The 20377-nt window shown below is 43.6% G+C and overlaps 3 protein-coding genes and 2 non-coding genes across 5 annotated transcripts; 2 read left to right on the top strand and 3 right to left on the bottom strand.

Moving 5' to 3' along the window:
* Positions 1–13008: 13008 nt before the first annotated feature.
* On the bottom strand, positions 13009–13081 carry TRNAF-GAA (transfer RNA phenylalanine (anticodon GAA)). The gene has a single exon. It is a non-coding gene; the product is annotated as a tRNA-Phe (tRNA).
* A 10-nt stretch (positions 13082–13091) lies between these two features.
* Positions 13092–13162, bottom strand: TRNAG-GCC (transfer RNA glycine (anticodon GCC)). The gene has a single exon. It is a non-coding gene; the product is annotated as a tRNA-Gly (tRNA).
* A 474-nt stretch (positions 13163–13636) lies between these two features.
* Positions 13637–14461, bottom strand: LOC142635170 (uncharacterized). Its single transcript, XM_075809374.1, has 2 exons — positions 14193–14461; positions 13637–14051 (listed from the first exon to the last, which is right to left on the bottom strand). Exons 1-2 carry the CDS (start codon positions 14459–14461, stop codon positions 13637–13639), a joined length of 684 nt encoding a protein of 227 aa, XP_075665489.1.
* Positions 14462–17287: 2826 nt separating this feature from the next.
* On the top strand, positions 17288–17827 carry LOC142635169 (uncharacterized). The gene has a single exon (XM_075809373.1). The coding sequence runs from the start codon at positions 17288–17290 to the stop codon at positions 17825–17827; it is 540 nt and encodes a 179-aa protein (XP_075665488.1).
* A 1016-nt stretch (positions 17828–18843) lies between these two features.
* LOC142635168 (uncharacterized) lies at positions 18844–20055 on the top strand. The gene has a single exon (XM_075809372.1). It carries the CDS (start codon positions 18844–18846, stop codon positions 20053–20055), a length of 1212 nt encoding a protein of 403 aa, XP_075665487.1.
* Positions 20056–20377: the final 322 nt, after the last annotated feature.

The raw sequence follows: 20377 nt of genomic DNA, 5'->3' as shown, positions 1-20377 counted from the left end.
TCCCCTCCCCTTTACCCCTCACGGCATGCACCTGGTGGTTCCCACTCAATCTTGCCTTTTTTGGTTCGCATGCCTTCCCAGCAGGACATTGCTTCCAAAAGGGCTTGAGCAGGAAACACAAAAATGGATTTTTCCCCCTCCCCACTGCCAGACCATACCCCTTTACCTCGAACCCATGACCTCACCATTTCCTGTATGGGCTGGGTACAGGCTGGTGGTGTCTGGGCTTTACGCATGCCTTACCTCCGTGCTTGTTCAAATCCTGCTTACTGCTCATATGTCTGCCATGGTCTGAACGTCAAACTGCCCAGCCTGCTACTCATTTTTGGCTTCTTTTGGCGTGGGCTATTTCGCCCGACCTTTCCTTTATGGCTTACATCTTCTGAGGATTGGGCCATGCTTATTCGTGGGCCGTTCCAAGCCTTTATTCCCAGCCCCTGTTACTTGCTTCCCGCCACACAATTCTATCATGCCTACCATGAGGCCTTATTGACCCTAAGCCTGCTGGACCACTTTGGACCTTTTCTTTCATTCTTTTTCCGAAGGCCCAATGATCTTACTGGGCCATTTTGCTACTTGCGGGCTCCTATTGTCCCACCTAATTCCATTTGGGCGTCCTTGGCCCACTTACTCTCTCGGGCGTCCTCGACCCTTGTTCAATTCTACGTCTCCCATGGGCTTTTGCTAACTTCTTAGGCTTCCTCGGCTCAAGCATTTCTCACTTTTCCTTTGGGGATCATGGGTCTTCTACAGTCCCTTACTTTCTTTACTTGCACTACTTTGGGCCTACCGTAGCAGCTATGGCCCATTATCACTTTTCCACATCTATACAGCCTATGGGTTCATAGTTACTTTCTTCCAGACTTTTTTAGGCCCACTTACTTCCTCAGGATTCGTTTATTTGTTTGTTAGACTCACTATTCGTTGTTCTTGCTACTCGCTTAATGGTATTTCCACAATACTTTCTTTAGCCCATGACTTTGGGCCTTCCTCTCTTCTGGGCTTGCAAAAAATGAGCGTCTACAAGGTTCTACGGCAAAAGATTGTGTCGGCTGCTGTGATGGCGGAAGCGATATTAAAAATGGAGTAACACCAAAAAAGACAGGACTGCTAAGAAAATGTTAGAGCAGTGGCTTTGATACCATGTTAGAAATACTGAATTCAATAGTATTGTATTTCTCACTGAAAGAATATACATAAGTGCCTTTATATAGGAGGCATATGAGTGCAGTACAAATAAATATGAGTGCAGTGCAAGTAAGAGTGTAGTACAAGAATGTGTGCTATATAAGTAAACTAGTTGGGCCTAAAGCCTACAACACTATACATGTTAACATTATTCATGTTGTTTTGCACATTAATATGGAATGTGTTAGCCTAGGTCACGTGGCTATGGACTAGATCACTGGCGGCGCCACATATAGGTCAGGGTGGTCCCAGGACCACCCTGACCTGAATTCTTCTTCTTTTCTTTTTTTTTTTCTTTTATATATATATATATGTATATATATATATATATAATAAAAAAAATTTATTTATCTACCTTTAAAAAAAAATTAGGAACACCCTAAAAAAAAATTAGGAACACTCTCAAAAATTTTTTATGCCAATAAAATTAAATTTTGGTAGATCATTTGTTACATTTTGGCTGGTACCAGTTTTTAAAAGAAAAAAAGAAAAACTCTAAACTGACAAACTCGTCAGCACAACATGTCATTACTTGCGTTGAATGCCTAAAAAACAAATCCAGCTATTGCAAAGGTCACCCTTTCTTCTTCTTCCTTTTCGTCTTCTTTGCTTCGTCTCAGACGTTCTGCTAGTCTACCTCTTCTTTCTTTTTTTACTCTAGTTTTTGCTTTGTCAAGTTTTTTCTTTAGTTTGTTTTTTAGACTTTTAGCTTGCTAACCCCACCCACGTGACAAAACTAAAAAAGCTAACAAAATATTCTTTCAAACTTATTTATTGAGTCTTGCCTCTTCCCAATATGATATACATATATATACTCTTATTGTACTATTTTTTGTTGTTGTTTTTCATTATTTAATTACATATTTATGTTTTAATATTCTAAAACAGTAATTGTTATGTAATAACTAAATGATTTGAGTGTCAAAAAAGAAAAACTAAATGATTTGTTTTATTTGAGGTTTATTTATTTAGATCAATAATTTTATGTTGTATAAGAAAATATAAATATATATTATTTTTAATTTTTTTTAAAAACCCCGAAACACCCTGAAATGGTACGTCGAAATAGATCTGTACTGAAATATTCTGTTCCACTAAACAAACCGAAACATGGTCCAAACGGTATTCATAACATTGCTTTCAAGCAAAAAGAAAAAGCTAAAAAAAATTCGAACTTAAATCTAAAAAAGAAAAAATTGTAACAGAGAATCTGAAAAAAAAAAAATTGTAACAGAGCAAGCCCACCGAGGAACACCCTGATAATTAATCCTGGAGCCGCCACTGGACTAGATAATGTTTGTTTCGACTGTACTGTGGTAGCTAGGCTGGCAACATCATTCAAGCAATGGGCGGTGCTAAATCAGATTAGGATCTTCTGCATTTTATTTTCAAATTGGTAGAGATCATCTCATTGTTAAGATAGTAATTTTAAAATATTTAAAGGTGTCTATGGTATAAACACGTGTATCACGTAATTAGAGTGTTCATTTTATAAATAATGGATGATAATTACGTAAAACTATTTTAAACGATGCTGTATCATGTATAATTATAAATGTATGAAAACTAAATCTTCACTGTCAAATGATCCCTATCAAATTGAAATTAAATAAAGATGATCATTGTATATTGGTTATCAATTTCAACAGGTGACAGTGAACATGTTCTCTTTTAGTTGGTTCAATTAAATTAAATACAATTAAAGACTATGCAGAAAATAATATGGTGCATCATCATGGATCAACCAAATGCTTTGAGGCAAGTTAGCACACAAAAAGAAGAGTCCAAATCTTCTGTCTCATTTTTCCTGCTCCACTCTATACTCCACCAATAAAAACTTGTCACGTATTCACCGCATTAATTAAATAATACTATTAATTAATAACGGTAGCATTAATAAGTCAATTAATGATAGTATTTAATTAATGCGGTGAATACGTGGCAAGTTTTTATTAGTGGAGTATAGAGTGGAGCAGGAAAAGTGAAACAGAAGATTTGGACTCCAAAAAGAACTAGCCTTGGAATTTAATTAAAACAGCGCCCACTTAGAAATGTGGCCTAGAATCTGAGCAGATGAGCTTTGTGGACTCATCACTATCATGGCTGCCAAAAACGTTTTTGTTTTGGCTCGAGCCTTATTACTGTGAATGTAACAAAGACTGGGCATAGAGAATCTTTCCATGCCGTATGAAACCGTAGTCTAGTAGACGTATACCTATTTGTCTAATTGTCTTGATCGAGAAACTTGTATTAGCTTCTACTTGTCTTGGGACTTGGTGCATGTGCGTTGTCCAATTTTATTATTTGTTCGCATTTAAGTGGTTACTCAAATTTTTTACTTTTAAATTTTTTACTCCAATATTTATGATTAAAATCCAAGCATGTCTAGTAAGGTGTAAGTAAACGAGGTGATCACACTATGCATCTTCATTCACTTCATTTAACCCATAAAAGAATAATTTATTTTATAAAACAATTGCATTGTTTGGTGAAAGGTTGTAATCTTTGAGAGAGAGAGAGAGAGAGAGAGAGAGAGAGAATTCTTCTTATTAAATTTATGACTCGTTATAAATGGTGCAAACACTTTCATATAAATATAAGAGATCTCAGAACATTCAAGTTATGCTAATCTTTTTTGTTTTTTTAATAAGTAATCATCATCCTTACTGGATTGCTATTCTTCTTATCCTTGGATGAAAATGATAGAAACAGATAAAAAGTTAGTAAAATCGATTGTGGTTGTTCCCTTAAAGAAGAGAGAGATGGGTCAGAAAAGCTGTGAGGTAAGTCAGCATATTAGAACCAGATAAGATCTGTCGCCAATACCACATTTGCATTATAAGATTTGGATCGTGGTAGCAATTCATCTGTATTATTGCATCTGGCACTCAAATCTCTCACTGACACTATGCAGTAAGGGCCACCCAACAATTAATTGTCATCATTCCTATTTCCCTTTATTGGTTGGATACCCAACCATATTGGATAAGAAAAAGGTTGGGTTGGATACATAAAAGAGGTTGGTAATGGTAAAGACAGCGCGCATAAATGATCGAACTTGAAGGGGATAAAAATAGTAAATGAACGGAGATAATGATGACGGATGGACACCGTAAGTGACGCGACTATGATGGTCAACTTTTGCTGATTATCCGTCATAGGTGGATTGATTGAAGGATCCAGGTGGCATGTAATTTGATATGCACCAGATGAGCTTTTGCTTTATCCCCACGCAAACGTGCACACTTGGACTTCTTGCGACACACGTTTGAGAAGACTCCTATATGAAAATAAGCTTGAGAAGGAAGTTGTATCCTAAATGAAAGGTAATTCCGCTCAATATAAATACCTCAGAAACCCTAAATATGAAGGTACGCATAATATTTTTAACTCTGGCACTCTAGGGTTAAAAAAACAAGATTCTAACTTGACCTTCGGAGGGTATTCGGCCGACACCACACCGGTGCTCTCTTCTAGGTCCTTTATTTTCTTTTTGCAGGTGTTGCTTTTGTTCGAGGAGCTTGCGACTCACTGGTGATATTTTCGGCATCATCAGTTGGCGCCGTCTGTGGGAATTGAGGAAGAAGAAAATCTTCTGATTATTTTAGCCTCGCTCTATCCCTGAGACAGAGAGTTGCATGGCACTCTAGGGTTAAAGAAACAAGATTCTAACTTGACCTTCGGAGGGTATTCGGCCGACACCACACCGGTGCTCTCTTCTAGGTCCTTTATTTTCTTTTTGCAGGTGTTGCTTTTGTTCGAGGAGCTTGCGACTCACTGGTGATATTTTCGGAGCTAAGTGAGTATGATATCCAATACCAGCCACGAACAGCTGTGAAAGGACAAATATTGGCAGACTTTATTGCAGAATTCACTACACATGAGGAGCAGGGGGCAGAAGAGACGCCTACATGGAGAATTCACATAGACGGATCCTCCAATAAGCATGCGGGAGGAGTCGGAGTTGTACTCCATACCCTGGATGGAGATAAGATTGAATGTATGATTCGTCTGGAGTTCCCTACTACGAATAATGAAGCAGAGTATGAGGCCCTGGTGGCGGGATTGGAGCTTGCAATAGCAGCTGGGGCCATGAAGGCAATGGTCTACTCCGATTCCCAAATCATAGCTAGCCAAGTTAATGGGAGTTATGATTGTAGGAGTGAACGAATGAGAAGGTACCTCGGAGAAGTGAAGGGTCGAACGAGTGACCTACAATTCGTGATAACTCGGATCCCGAGAGAAGAGAATCAAGAAGCGGATCGACTCGCAAAGGCTGCTTCGGCCGAACCTATGGTCGTCCCAAGCGGGTATTATCCTTCGTCCAATATTCGTCGTTACTAGATAACGTTCAGGTGCAGGAATTAACCACTAAAGATGATTGGACGGTTCCAATTGTGGCGTACCTCAAGGACGGCAAGCTTCCAGACGGGAAGGAAGAAGCAAGGAAATTGAAGGTTAGGGCCCGATTCATGCGATCAAAGGCATCCTCTGCAAAGAGGATTCTCCCGACCATATCTAAGATGCACAGGCCATGACGAAGCGGGGACTACGTAATGAGGGAAGTTCATGAAGGGATACGCTGGAAACCACTCGGGATCAAGGTCTCTGGTACACAAGCTACTCCGAGCAGGGTATTATTGGCCGACAATGCAGAAGGATGCCCACATGTACGTGAGAGCCTGCAATAAGTGTCAACGGTTCGGCAATCTTATCAGGCAGCCAACGGAGGAACTCACACCCATGACGGCCCCATGACCATTCGCACAATGGGGGTTAGACATCATGGGTCCATTTCCAATAGTGGCAAGACAACTGAAGTTCTTGGTGGTTGGTAGCGACTACTTTACCAAGTGGGTGGAAGCAGAAGCTCTTGCTACTATCACGGAGAAAAATATTCGCAACTTTGTATGGAGAAATATTATTTGCCGATATGGGATCCCGAGAGTGCTCGTGTCAGACAACGGGAAGCAATTCGACAACGATGCGTTCCGAGACTTTTGTTCTCAGCTGGGAATCAAGAATCACTACTCGTCGCCCGCTCATCCACAGGCCAATGGACAAGTTGAAGTCACGAACCGGTCATTGTTAAAAATCATCAAGACCCGGCTCGAGGGGGCAAAGGGCATATGGCCGGACGAACTACCAAGTGTCCTATGGGCGTACAGAACAACGGCAAGGACGCCAACGGGAGAGACACCGTTTCGATTGGCGTTTGGTGCTGAAGCCCTCATACCGGCAGAAGTGGGGCTGACGAGCTACCGCGTGGAAAGTTATGACGAGAGTAAGAATGCTGAAGCACTACGTCTATAGCTTGACCTTGTTGATGAAGTTAGGGCAACCGCGGCCCAAAGACTGGCGCGGTACTAGGACATGATGGCAAAACATTACAACTCTAAGGTTTGGCACCGGGACTTCAAAGTTGGAGATCTAGTGTTACGAAAAGTGCTTGGCGCTACGAAAGATGCATCCCTGGGAAAGCTGGGTCCCAACTGGGAAGGCCCGTACCGAATCATTTCATGGCGCAGGAAAGGAACGTACTACTTGGAGACATTAAACGGAAAGAAGTTGGGCCATCCCTGGAACACGGAGCACCTGAAGAAGTACTACCAATAGTGCGACGATCCACGACACCTCTTGCCTTACTTTTCAGTTTAATTTTAGACAGTTATGGCTTTTTAGAGCTCAGTTTTTTCTTTTTCTTGAACAATTTGGTTTGTTGAACTTATGAGAGGAATTTTTTAAATGCATGCTGATGAAAATCTACAATGAAATCTACAAGTCCACAAAGTGGACGGATCACCCAAAGGGTGAAAAACCTACAAGTCCACAAAGTGGACGGATCACCCAAAGGGTGAGGAACCTACAAGTCTACAAAGTGGACGGATCACCCAAAGGGTGAAAAACCTACAAGTCCACAAAGTGGACGGATCACCCAAAGGGTGAGGAACCTACAAATCCACCTAGTGGACGGATCACCCAAAGGGTGAAAAACCTACGAGTCCACAAAGTGGACGGATAACCCAAAGGGTGAAAAACCTACAAGTCCACAAAGTGGACGGATCACCCAAAGGGTAAGGAACCTACAAATCCACATAGTGGACGGATCACCCAAAGGGTGAAAAACCTACGAGTCCACAAAGTGGACGGATAACCCAAAGGGTGAAAAACTTTGAAGTCCACAAAGTGGACGGATCACCCAAAGGGTGAAAAACCTACAAGTCCATAGAGTGGACGGATCACCCGAAGGGTGAAAAACATACAAGTCCATAGAGTGGACGGATCGCCCAAAGGGTAAAAACCTACCAGTTCACAAAGTGGACGGATCATCCCGTGAATGAATGTCTACACGGTGGATGGTTAGCAAAAATACATTTGAAAGTCCATTCACAAAGTAGACGGATTAACTGAATATACGACGGATAATGAGCAAGCAACATGCAACAAAAGATTTGATAAGTCAAGTTCAATAATTACAAATGACGGTTTAAATAAAGTTCTTTCATAACGGTGAAAACTTTTACAAAAAAGCAAGTATCCTATTCATTCTTTGGAGAGTTCTCGACCAATGGATCATTATTTGGCCGACTAGGAGGAAGAACTTCACCTTCGTCACTGAGCGTTGACGGCAAACACTTCGCGTCCGTGCTTTCCGAACGGACGGATTGTGCAAGTGTTTGCCCTTGAGCGTCAATGGATATATGGGATACGTTCAGTCGTGGTACGATGACTTCACCTCGACGGATGGCGTCATCGAACCCGTCGCAAAGCGGAGCCCCCTGCACGTCAAAAGGAGTTCGAATCACGATATTCTTGAATGGCTATCTCCTTTGCGCCGTGAAGCTTGGACGTTGTCTCCGTCAACTCGCTTCTCCTTGTCATTCAGATCTCACGAAGATGCCCGTTCTCCTTTTCCACCTCCTCTCCGACCTCGCTCCGAGCATTTGAGCTTTCTCGTCCATGTTGATCTTGTAGGTCTTCGCTCGTGCAGCTCATCCTCCATCGTCCGGCTTTTCTTTCTCGACGGTCCATGGATGTCTCATGATTGAGAAAACGGCCATGGAGCCCTTTCATCATCACCATGGCCTGGAAGCGAAATACAACGTTATGACGGATGTGAAGGAACTTGGCAACAATATTAGACGGATTCAAAATTACCTCCGTGCAAGGGTGAAAAGACCCGTCTCACCCATCGCCTCCGTTGAATGGTTGCCGAGGTCCGCGTAGTCGTCACCGCCGTCGAAGATAGACGACATCTTCTCGAGTAAGGCATAGCTTGAATCCTCCCGAAGAGAACGGGTGGTTTCTCCCCGAGGCCGCCGGGCCTTTCATCAAGCCTTTGCCCTTTCCATGCTTGGCGCCCATCTTCTCTCGCCTTCAAGGCCACGACGGGTTCAAGGAGGTCTTTTGCTTCTTGGGAGGACGGTCCGTTTCTCAACTTGAGTCCGTTTTGACGGCATGTGGGACCGTCCCCTTTGTTTGACCCCCCTCTTGCTTTTTTCGCCGCCCGTTGCTTAATGAATGCCCTCCTCCCCGGCGGCGTCCATCTCTCGCAAATCAAAGACGGATGAGAAAGGAAAGGTAAAAGTAAAACAAGAGAAAAATGAAAGACGGGTATAGTTTTGATGAACTTACGTTTTCGAATTCCCGTTATCGTATCGACGGGCAGCGGATGAAGGTTCTAGTCCGTCACAATGCCGTTGAAGCGTATCGAGTGTGACGAGTTGAGCCCAAGTCCTCTCTTGCAGTTTTGTTTTGTTAAAAATTTTCTCCGTAAAAATTCCACTCGCTCCAAATCAACCCGAGGACGGTCCCGAGCCGCAATAAAGGACGGTTAGACCTTTAAAAAAAAATTATTATTAACTTCAAAGACCGGACGGAAGCAAAGGAATACACATACCCGACGGAGGCATTATGCCCCATGTCGTGTCGACGGGCATGTTAGTTACATCTCCCGGATGACACATCCATTCGTCCCCTTCCAAAAGAAGTAACGACTCTTCCGGGCCTCGTTCGAGTCCGGAGTGTCACCGACGAGCCTCAATAAAGGACTTCTAGCTGTAAAGCTATACATCCCCTTGGACTTGACAATCTCTGTGGGACGGTAACAGTGGAAAAATTCTTCCACCGTCAACCTTCGGGAACCGTCAGACATTGCCCCATACAAAACCTCAACCCCAATGAACACTCTCCGTGCATCGGGGGAGATCTGGGTGACGGATACACCAAGGTATTGAAGAAGTCGACGGTGAAGAGAACTTAATGGAAATCTGAGCCCCGCCTTTAAAGCTTGCTCGTAGATCCCAACACCGCCTACTCCCTTGTAGTAGCATTTCTTGGATTTTTTGGGAAGACATAGACGAATGTTATCCGGTATTTGGTACTTGGTCCTAAGTGTGCTGAGTTGAGATTCAGTCATGGACGACCTAAAATCATTTACCGTCCAGAGAGGCAGCATGACGAACTCCCTAAGGCCATCTGGGTCAATTATTGACTGAATGGGGGGATCCACACCGTCTAAGCTACTGCTGGACGACTCTGAACTCTCCGTCTCTAGACCACCGTCAAGGGAAGAAGAGGTACTTGACGAATTCCTCTCTTCACTTGAAATGTCAGGATCTCTTGGACCTGACGGAAACTTTTCATCGTAGCCCGCCCCCTCGCGGACAAACGACCGGTTACTTGACGCACTAGACATTACCTACATTTATGACGGTATAACCTAAGACACCGACGTTTCTAAGGAAAGTGCATATACTTAAAACAATGAAATCCAAAGAAAGACGGAGAAAGGATTTGGAATACATACCGGATCTGCTGAACGACAAGAAGGCACTATAGCCGTGACGGTTGCGCTCTCGCTCACAAATTTTTTGACAAGAAGAAGAAATGAAGGGAGAAATATCTCGGCCTTTTTATAGAACAAAGGGCGCGGAATACGAAGCGACGCCTCGTTTTGGGGAAATAGCCAATCCACGAGGGCCACGTGCTCTTCGTCAGAAATACAGGCCACGTGTCATCCGTCGTGGTATACCAAGCCCGTTCCCATTTAATACATTGTCTTTAGTCATTCCATGGATCCGTCAGATTATAAGGACGGATCCAAGAACTGAAGGGGGCAAATCGAAGGCGGGATAAAAATAGTAAATGGACGGAGATAATGATGACGGATGGACACCGTAAGTGACGCGACTATGACGGTCAACTTTTGCTGATTATCCGTCATAGGTGGATTGATTGAAGGATCCAGGTGGCATGTAATTTGATATGCACCAGATGAGCTTTTGCTTTATCCCCACGCAAACGTGCACACTTGGACTTCTTGCGACACACGTTTGAGAAGACTCCTATATGGAAATAAGCTTGAGAAGGAAGTTGTATCCTAAATGAAAGGTAATTCCGCTCAATATAAATACCTCAGAAACACTAAATATGAAGGTACGCATAATATTCTTAACTCTGGCACTCTAGGGTTAAAGAAACAAGATTCTAACTTGACCTTCGGAGGGTATTTGGCCGACACCACACCGGTGCTCTCTTCTAGGTCCTTTATTTTCTTTTTGCAGGTGTTGCTTTTGTTCGAGGAACTTGCGACTCACTGGTGATATTTTCGGCATCATCAGAACTCAAATCCAAATACTCACGTACTCACATCAAAGGATATTGTTGAATATTGATCGTCATTTTAAATTTGTGATTGCAATATAAAATAATTATAATAATAAAGATTTCAGGTTGATATATATGACTATATGAGCATTGAGCAGACAGTATTTTAGTATTACATTTCAGCCTTTTAATCATTAGATACAACATGTAGGGACTCATGCTTTCCTTCTATCTTATATGCAAGTCTGCCATCATTATCACATGCTACAAGAATTAGATAAGATGAATTATGAATCATTGCGATGTTTAATCCTCAATAATTGTAATGTCATTCGTTGACAGGTCATGAGTCTAACTTCTCACTTACTTACCCTAAATAGTTTTTCCACTTTAATTGTGCATGCTTATTTGGATGGTTGGTACACTCCACGCCATTCCAACATGGTTTTCATATTTGAATTAAACCATACTAGTTCGTCAAGATCTAATATATGGGATGGGATCAAATTGATAACAAATTTATGTTTACTTTCTTCTTGTACTCCTATCTTCTTCTTTTTTGTCATTTATTTTTCATCTATGAAGAATATTTTATGTTTCATGAGTATAAAATGATAATTTTAACAATACATTATTTTGAAAGCAAGAGAAGTCATACAAGAGAGATTCTGCAAATTTGAAATCGTGATTCAGAAAATTTCTTCCCTTTCCCTTTATTTTACTAGTAAATTTTTTAAATAATAGGTAGATTGTACTTAATGCCCTACTTCATATTATTAAAAAAGAAAACGGTAGATTATAGTTTAAACCCTATATTTTAAGGGTGTAATAAATTAAACTCTATACTTTCAAAGATAACATCTTAAAACTTGATACTTCAAAAAGTCATAAATTGAACTCTATAGTTTCAAAAAATAATAAATCAAACCTCAACCTATTTAAATGGAATTGCATTATGTTTAAAGTTTAATATGAACTAAGATTTAATTTATAACTTTTTGAAATCTCAATATTTAATTTGTAGGAATATATATTGAGCCACTGCCATTTGCAACTGTTCTCATCCTATGGCAAATGATCAGCTTATAATGAGAAATAATGGAAATGCTACCGCAGTAGGCTTTTAATTTTCATTCTTTATTGATTCTAACTATAAAAAATTGCCAAGTTAACTGATGTCTATAGGGTAGCTGTTAATAAACTATATTAGAAAAATTTTAATACTATTTTCACGAAAAATATATAAATTTATCAAAAATATTAATTATTTTATCATTTTCCTATAAAATGTTTTTAAAAATAGTTTTTAAACTAATACCTTTAGAACATTCCTTAACATTTTTTATTTTAAAAAAAAAACAGTATTTTTTGGTTTTTCCAGAAGAATTGCCCCTGTATCAATCTGTTCTATACTTTCTAGAAAAGCTAAGCTGGCCGTGGCATTTGCAATATGAAACGGCTTACTAATCATTGAGCTGCGAGAATCTTCAGAATCTGAAAGTGGTGTAAAATGAATGACTTACAAGTTGAATGTCAATGCTTTGAATATAGGATGAGTTTCTTAACCTTTTCAATCACATACCTCACGAGTCGCGAATGCTTTAGCCACGTTTATGGGGTGTAAAACAAACAACCTCATCCCCCGAATGAATGATTTGGAATTGTTCTATCCCCAAGAGAACTTTATTTATCAGTAAACAACCTCTCACACAAGCAAATGTCATTGCATAAAAATACACGTACTTTAACTACCTTTGCTTTGAATATCTCAAAGTGGATTTTTTGTTTTTACCAACATACGCCAACCTCAGCACTATCCCAATTAGCTTCTTTTACTGATGTCATTACCTGTATGCCAAATTAATTAGTTAGCACAAACTGTTAGAATTATGCTAGTACTGATGGCTTTAGGTGAGCCCATTAAAGGAAGTGACAAAATGATTGAACACTTAATTATATGTTGTCTGGTTTGTCTTGTTGCTGTAGTGAAAAATTGTGGTGTTGAATCAGTACGTAGGTCTTATAAGTTATAACTAAAAGGCAAAAGAGAATTATTAGATTTGGATCTCTGGAAAGTCCAAAGGTTTGAGAGAGAAATTGAGCCCAACCCATTTGGGCGGAAATGAATGAGTTGAAATTTGTAAAGCCCACTTTGAAAGTGAAAGTAGAAGAAGAAAAAGATAAAAAATAAAAAATAAAAAAGTAAGGAAATGCGGTGAGCGTGGATCGAACACGCGACCTTCAGATCTTCAGTCTGACGCTCTCCCAACTGAGCTATCCCCGCAAACGCCAATTGCACCAGCCGGGAATCGAACCCGGGTCTGTACCGTGGCAGGGTACTATTCTACCACTAGACCACTGGTGCTTGTTGATCCATAAGTCTATTAAAGAATACTAATTTAGATGCTGTTCTCAATTTGGAGAGAGTATGACTGCAAGTGCAAACATCCAATTATCCCAGAAAAATCTAGTAAATGCTTTTTCGTAATAACCAATCAAATGAACTGAGATTAAACTAGGAGGGTTCGTTAAGCTTGCTTATGGTTTTCCTCTCGTAGATGTTTCTTAGTTGTCAAAATTAAAAATATATATATATCATCATTTCTCTATCAAAGATTACTTACCGTGCTACAACGTTATGGCTTCTTTTTCTTAGATTTCTTCCTTTCAGTGGATGACAATTATTTATCCCTAAACAAAATATGATATATACATAGAGAGTAGAATACTATGTGTAATTCTAAATAATACTAAATAACTTGCTAATCTTTTATTGAGTCAACATTGTTGTCTACCCAATAGTAGTTTTTTTTTTTTTTTTTGAAATCGAACAATTCATTCATTCATTAATGTGTAAAAGATCATGATACAAAGTATCCACAGCAGGTGATGAAGAGTCTTCCATCCAATACATTTCATCACTAATTGTCCTAGCATGTCGAGCTAAAGAGTGTGCAACCATATTACCGCCCCTTTTAATGCAGCTAATTGAAGCATACTGCAGCCCACGAACAAGGTGTTGGATGTCTTCAAAGATGTGTCCTAGCAAGGAGTTTTTTTCTGCAGAGCATGATATTACATGCATCACCAATGCATTATCCCCTTCAATGACCAATCTTGAAAAACCAGCTTCAATGGAGAACTGAATAGCTCTCCTACACGCCAAAACTTCAGCTTCTGCACTGTTATGAACCAAAGGACCCTTGACCGACATCCTAGCCATCACCACACCCTCTTCATTGCGGATAATTGCCCTAAATCCAGAGCAGTTCAGATTAGAAAAAATTGCTACATCAAACTTCAGCTTGTACACTGATGTAGGTGGTGGTGTCTAGGAAATTCTAGCAGGTGCTGTGACTGGTATTGCAACTAGCTGAACCTATGATTTTTTGTACTCATCGAGGTAGTCCAGTGCTCGTTTGTTCAAACCCCTTGGATCCATCATCTGTCTTCCATGCACCACCTTATTTCTTTGATTCCATATAAGCCATGATTGAACAAGAAACCACTCAAAATCTGCATCAGATAACCTATCAAAAAGAAATTCAAATAGCTGAATAATATCACATTGGTTAGTTAAGCACTTTTGCAAATTGATTGAGCTTCCTGCCCACACATCTTGAGCAGCTACACACTCCCATATTGCATGAACAGTAGATTCCATAGAAGATTTGCAGCAATGACACATCAGATCTGATATGATTTTTCTTCGAGCAAGGTTGACACGAGTTGGTAGAATTTCATGGCAGGTCCTCCATCCAAAAACCTAAATTTTATTAGGCACCCTTAGCTTCCACAACTTCTTCCAAATCTGTAAACCCCTAGGACCCCTTGAACTTTCTACCCAATCCTCTTTTCACATCACCCTTCTTGCTATATAATACTTGGACCTAGCTGAATACACTCTCTTTCTATTGTGCAGCCACACCACAAAATCAGATACTTGTCTATGGCTCAAATGAATTTTGCAAATAGCTTCAGGATCCTCCCTATGGAAACTAGACATGATAATATCACGCCTCCAACAATGTGATACTAAATCAACAAGCTCGGACACCAGCCACTCCTCACTTTCCTCCTGAGCTGGGTGAAGAATTTTATTAGCTAGATAGTTAGGAATCCATTTATCCTTATGCACTCTAATGGACACACCAATCCCTACCCTCTATCAATAGCCACTCTTCAAAATTGGTAGTGCAGCCACCATACTTTTCCACACATAAGAACTATTAGGCGAGTCCACAACATCTAGGAAATGACATCTTGGAAAGTACCTAGCTTTGAAACACTGAAAAATGAGTGAATCATGGTTGTACGGGCCCTACCCCCCTGTCAAGCCCAATTGCCCTAAGGCCCGTAAGGACTAACTCTTATAGAGGTCCCTTGCCGACCACACGTTGTAATGCTCGTGCCGTCCAAGATGTCTGATCTAGGAGCGCTTAAAGCAGCCTGTGGCGTGTATAGCCGAGAATATACTTACCTACGAAATTGGTCCCAGCGCCACTATCATTTTCTCCTTCCCACCACCCGGCGTCCAATTAGATGAAACGGTATTGGACCTCTTTTCCATTGCCTAGGGAATGCCCATGCCGAGCATCAAACCCAGCGGTGGAGCCAGTTCCAATGCCACTCATTTTCTCCCACTCCCAACTAAACCCCCACTTAAGGGTAATAGTATTGGACTCCTCCCTTCACCCATCAGGAGAATAATCATGACCATTCCACTAAATTTGGCTATAAATAGACGAAGAAGAATCAGTGATGAGGGTTGGCAATTTTAGAGAGAGAAAAGACCAAAGACTGAGAGTAGTGTTAGTTCCCCCCGAGGAAGAGAAGGGAGAGACAGTGGGGAAGCCTAGTACATGGGCCTGCCGAGCATAACACCACCCTTTGTAGGAAATCCAGAAGCCCACTATACAAATAGATTGTGAGCCCAAATCCCTGCGAGGCCCACGAGCCTAATTTTGGGACGCACAATTGGCGCCCACTATGGGGCTCTCCTACGCAGCTATGGTGCTATCTTGGCAAGCTCACAGAGATGTCTGGAAGTGGACTGAGAAGCCATGCAGAAAGCGGCACTAGAGGGACGTCGCGGGGGTCCACATGGCCGGAAAGGAGGCAAAAAAGGCAGGAGGACAGAAGGCACGAGGAGGTAGAAGAGTCTGGGCCCGGGCAAGGGTCGTATCAAACCTGTCGGATTGTGTCTGACGCCTTAGGCCGCAACCGCCTTGACGGAAGAGACCAGGAGCTTGAGCGGAAGGACCGAGAGCTCGAGCGCCTGCACAGGGTGGTTAGGGATCTAGAGTTGCAAGCGCGGGGCCGACGAGGGAGAGGGGACCGTGGAATGCAAAGGGAAAGGTCAGTAAGTGTGGGGAATCACCGTGAGGCCGGATCTCATCAGTCCGGGTCTCATAGGCACCGCGACCGCTCGCGGGAATATGCGGACCGTGAATCAACTTCCCCTGACGCCGAGCGGCCACAAAACGCGGCAATGTATACCATGAGTCGAGCACTGCAACAAGCAGCCCGATCACCATTCTCTAGAGATATCGAAAGCGCGCCGATGCCGAGCCGGTTCGTGAGGCCACCGTTCAATTCCTACACTGGGAAGACAGACTCGGTGGAACATGTGAGTCACTATATTCAGATGATGTCCTTGCACTCTCATAATGACGCATTGATGTGTAAGGTTTTCCCCTCGAGCCTTGGGCCCACTGCATTGAGGTGGTTTAACGGGCTGAAGAAGGGCTCTATCCGTAGTTTCTCGGAATTGATCTAGGAGTTTGGAGTACGGTTCATAACGTGCAGCCGAGTGCCGCAGCCCATGGACGCGTTGCTATCATTGAAGATAGGGGCGGGAGAGACCCTTCGCAACTACGCCAGTCGATACTAGGAGCTGTACAATGAGATCGGCGGGGGAAACAAAAAGATCGTGGCTAGTACCTTTCGGATGGGCCTGCCCGAGGAGTTCGGGCTGAGAGAATCATTGACCTTGAAGCCTCCCGAGGATATGAGGCAGCTGATGAGGCGTATCGAGGAGTATAAGCGCTTGGAGGACGATCGGCTGCAGTCCAAAAGGAAGGAGCTGATGACCAGCTATCCTCGAAACAACAGCTTCAACCCCAGACATAGGAAGGATTTGAGGATTTAGGAGCCCGGCCTGGCAGTTGGGGGAGTCAATGCGACGTTCAAGGAGCCTGTACACCGCATCATTGATAGAATAAAAAATAAGCCGTATTTTAGGCGATCGAACAGGATGGCAGGCGACCCGTCGAGGAGAAACCAAAACCTATACTGCTCCTATCACAAAGATAAAGGGCACACCACCGAGCAGTGTAGGGTGTTGAAAGATCACCTGGAACAGCTGGTGAAGGCGGGGCATTTGAAGGAATTTCTGGCGGAGACCGGACAGGCTGGGCGGCTGTAATGAAACCCTCTTCCTCCCCCTTTGGGAGTGATAGAGGTCATTCACGCCGCTCCAAGGGCAATTATGACACCCACCATAAAGGGGGTGTTGACCGTGGTGTCAGCAGAAGGAAGCACAAGTGAACAACCCCCGGGGAAGAGGCCGAGGTCAAATAAACAACCCATCGCGTTCGACGACGACGACCTGGAGGGTACTACCCAGCCCCACCACAGCGCTCTGATAGTCACGGCCCGAATAAGGGGGTTTATAGTGAAGAGAATAATGATCGATCAGGGGAGTGGCACAGATGTGATGTACCCAGACTTGTACCGGGGGCTCAGCCTGAAAAAGGAGGACTTGTCCCAGTATGATACACCTTTAATGGGATTCGACGGGCACATAGTGATCCCAGAGGGGCAGATTTCTCTCCCGGTTATCATGGGAGGTCAGGAGGTGTTGGTGACGTTCATAGTGATCGCATCTTTCTCACCGTACACGGCAATATTCGGAAGGTCGTGGATACACGACATGGGGGCTATGCCGTCCACCTTGCACGTAAAGGTCAAGTTTCGAATTGAAGAGGGGATTACAGTGATAAGGGGCGATCAGCAGGCGGCCAGATAATGTTTGGTGACCGCGGCCATCAAACAAATTAAGCAGAGGGAACCAGCTGAGAATTCGCCCCTATAGCAATTACAGGACCCCAAGGGGGAGGGGACCAGCTCTGCCGAGGATTTAGTAAGCGTCAAGATTTTGTCGGGAAGTGAGAGAAGTTTTCAGATAGGGGCAGGCTTGAGTAATGGGGAGAGGGTGCAGCTGCTGTTATTCCTCATACAAAATGTGGATGTATTTGCGTGGAGTCCATATGAGATGCCCAGTGTCGACCTCGAGTTCATAGTTCACAAGCTAAATGTGGATCCATTGTTCCCCCCCAAGAAGTAGAGGCCGAGAAGGTCTGCTAGGGAGCACGCGGACGCCGTCAGACAGGAAGTTGGGAGGCTGAGAGAAGCGGGGGCCATAAAGGAAACGTTCTTTCCGAAATGGCTCTCAAACACGGTGGTCGTGAAGAAGAAGAGTGGCAAGTGGAGGGTTGTGTTGATTTTACCGATCTTAACCGAGCATGTCTGAAGGATCCGTTTTCGATGCCGAAAATCAACCAGTTGGTGGACGCCACATACGGACACCCGAGGATGAGTTTCCTCGACGCTTTCCAGGGCTATCACCAAATTTCCCTGGCTACCGAGGACCAGGAGAAAACACCATTCTTAACGCCCGACGCTAACTACCACTATACTGTGATGCCGTTTGGTTTGAAGAATGCAGGAGCCACATATCAACGAATGATGACAAGGATGTTTAGGGATAAGGTTGGACGGATGGTGGAAGTATACATTGATGACATGGTGATAAAAAGCAAGCAAGAGGGGCATCACATTGGCGACTTGAAAGAAGTGTTTAAGATACTCCGACGACACCGGCTGTGCCTCAATGCCGACAAGTGTGCGTTCGGGGTTGGATCCGGCTAATTCTTGGGATATTTGATTACTAAACGGGGGATAGAGGTCAGCCCCGACCAAATTGAAGCCGTGAAATGCCTTCAACCGCCGGGCAACCCGAAGGAAGTGCAAAAGCTGACTGGTATGCTGGCAGCCCTTAACCGGTTTATCTCCAAGTTCGCTGATCGGTGCCGTCCTTTTTACCAACTTCTGAATAAGTGGAAGGGATTCCACTGGGTCGAGGAATGTGACAGGGCCTTCCAAGATCTGAAGGATTACCTTGGCCGGGCACCGACGTTGTCAACTCCCGAGCCGGGAGAAGACTTATACATGTACCTCTCCGTGTCCAAGCATGCGACGAGCGCCGTACTACTAAGGGATAACAGGACACAGCTCTTGGTTTATTACATCAGCAAGACCCTAGTTGACGCCGAGACTAGGTACTTGCCACTGGAAAAGCTGGTGCTGGCACTCGTACATTCCACCCGAAAGTTGCCCCATTATTTTCAAGCCCACATGGTCCATGTTTTGACTGAGTACCCGTTCCAGTCATTGTTGAGGAGATCTAACTTCACGGGGAGGATAGCCAAGTGGGGGACTCGGTTGGGCTCCTTCGACATCAAATACAAGCCGAGGAACTCTGTGAAGGGACAGGTGCTTGCGGATTTTATTGCCGAGTTCTCGCCAAGAGTTTCTGGTGTAATCGACGTGGTAAAAGTTAGGCCATGGAGGGTGTTTGTGGACGGAGCGTCCAACACGGCTGGAGCAGGGGCAGGAATCGTGGTCATGACCTCAGAAGAGCTGAAGCTGGAACACTCGTTCAGGTTAGGCTTCAGGGCTTTTAACAATGAGGCCGAATACGAAGCTCTGCTTGCAGGGCTAAGGGTTGTCATGGATCTGGGGGCAAGGGAGGTGAAGGTATACTCGGACTCCCTCCTCGTGGTAAGTCAGGTCCAGGGGAATTTCGAGGCCAGGGATCCCCGGATGATAGAGTACCTGCGGCTAGCAAAGCAGATGATGGATAACTTCAATACGGTCAAGATAGAGCGGATAGCCCGAGGGCAAAACCGGCACGCCGATTCCTTGGCAACTCTAGCATCATCAATAGCTAACGAAGTGCCTCGGTTGATTAAGGTGGAGTTGGTTCCCGAGCCAAGTATTGCCACCAGGGCATTGATTGTACAGGTCACTGAAGCCGAGAGATGCTGGATTGATCCGATCATCGAGTTCCTTTCAGAAGATCGAACCCAGGAGGATGAGAAGGAGGCAGCCAGAGTACAGCAAACCGCCACTCGTTACTGGTTATCTGCCGATCGGAAGCTATATCGCAGGTCATCCGAAGGGCCATACCTGTAGTGCTTACGCCCCGACCAGGCTAGGGAGCTGTTAGCCGAACTGCACGAGAGAGTCTGCGGTAGCCACGTGGGGGGACGCTCGCTTGCGCACCGAGCAATGACTTAGGGTTTCTGGTGGCTGCAGATGAGGAGGGAAGCCACCGAGTATGCTCAGAGATGTGAACAATGTCAAGTTCACACGTCGATGATCAGCCAACCGGCCGGGAACTTGAACCTAGTTTGCAGCCCGTGGCCATTCGCTCGCTGGGGGCTAGATATAGTCGAGCCTTTTCCCCAAGCAACGGGCAATTGAAGGTTCGTGCTAGTGGCGGTGGACTACTTCA

Source organism: Castanea sativa, chromosome 5 (assembly GCF_040712315.1).
Source record: "Castanea sativa cultivar Marrone di Chiusa Pesio chromosome 5, ASM4071231v1".
NCBI classification, from domain to species: domain Eukaryota; kingdom Viridiplantae; phylum Streptophyta; class Magnoliopsida; order Fagales; family Fagaceae; genus Castanea; species Castanea sativa.
This window is presented reverse-complemented; position numbering and strand designations above follow the sequence as displayed.

Excerpts from the sequence above, each read along its gene's own strand:
- LOC142635168 (XM_075809372.1), top strand. The coding sequence starts at position 18,844 with ATGCTGGCAGCCCTTAACCGGTTTATCTCCAAGTTCGCTGATCGGTGC.
- LOC142635170 (XM_075809374.1), bottom strand. The coding sequence starts at position 14,461 with ATGGAATCTACTGTTCATGCAATATGGGAGTGTGTAGCTGCTCAAGAT. Across the intron at positions 14,052-14,192 it reads GCACTGGACTACCTCGATGA|GGCAATTATCCGCAATGAAG; the intron begins GTACAAAAAATC and ends CTCTGGATTTAG.
- LOC142635169 (XM_075809373.1), top strand. The coding sequence starts at position 17,288 with ATGACACCCACCATAAAGGGGGTGTTGACCGTGGTGTCAGCAGAAGGA.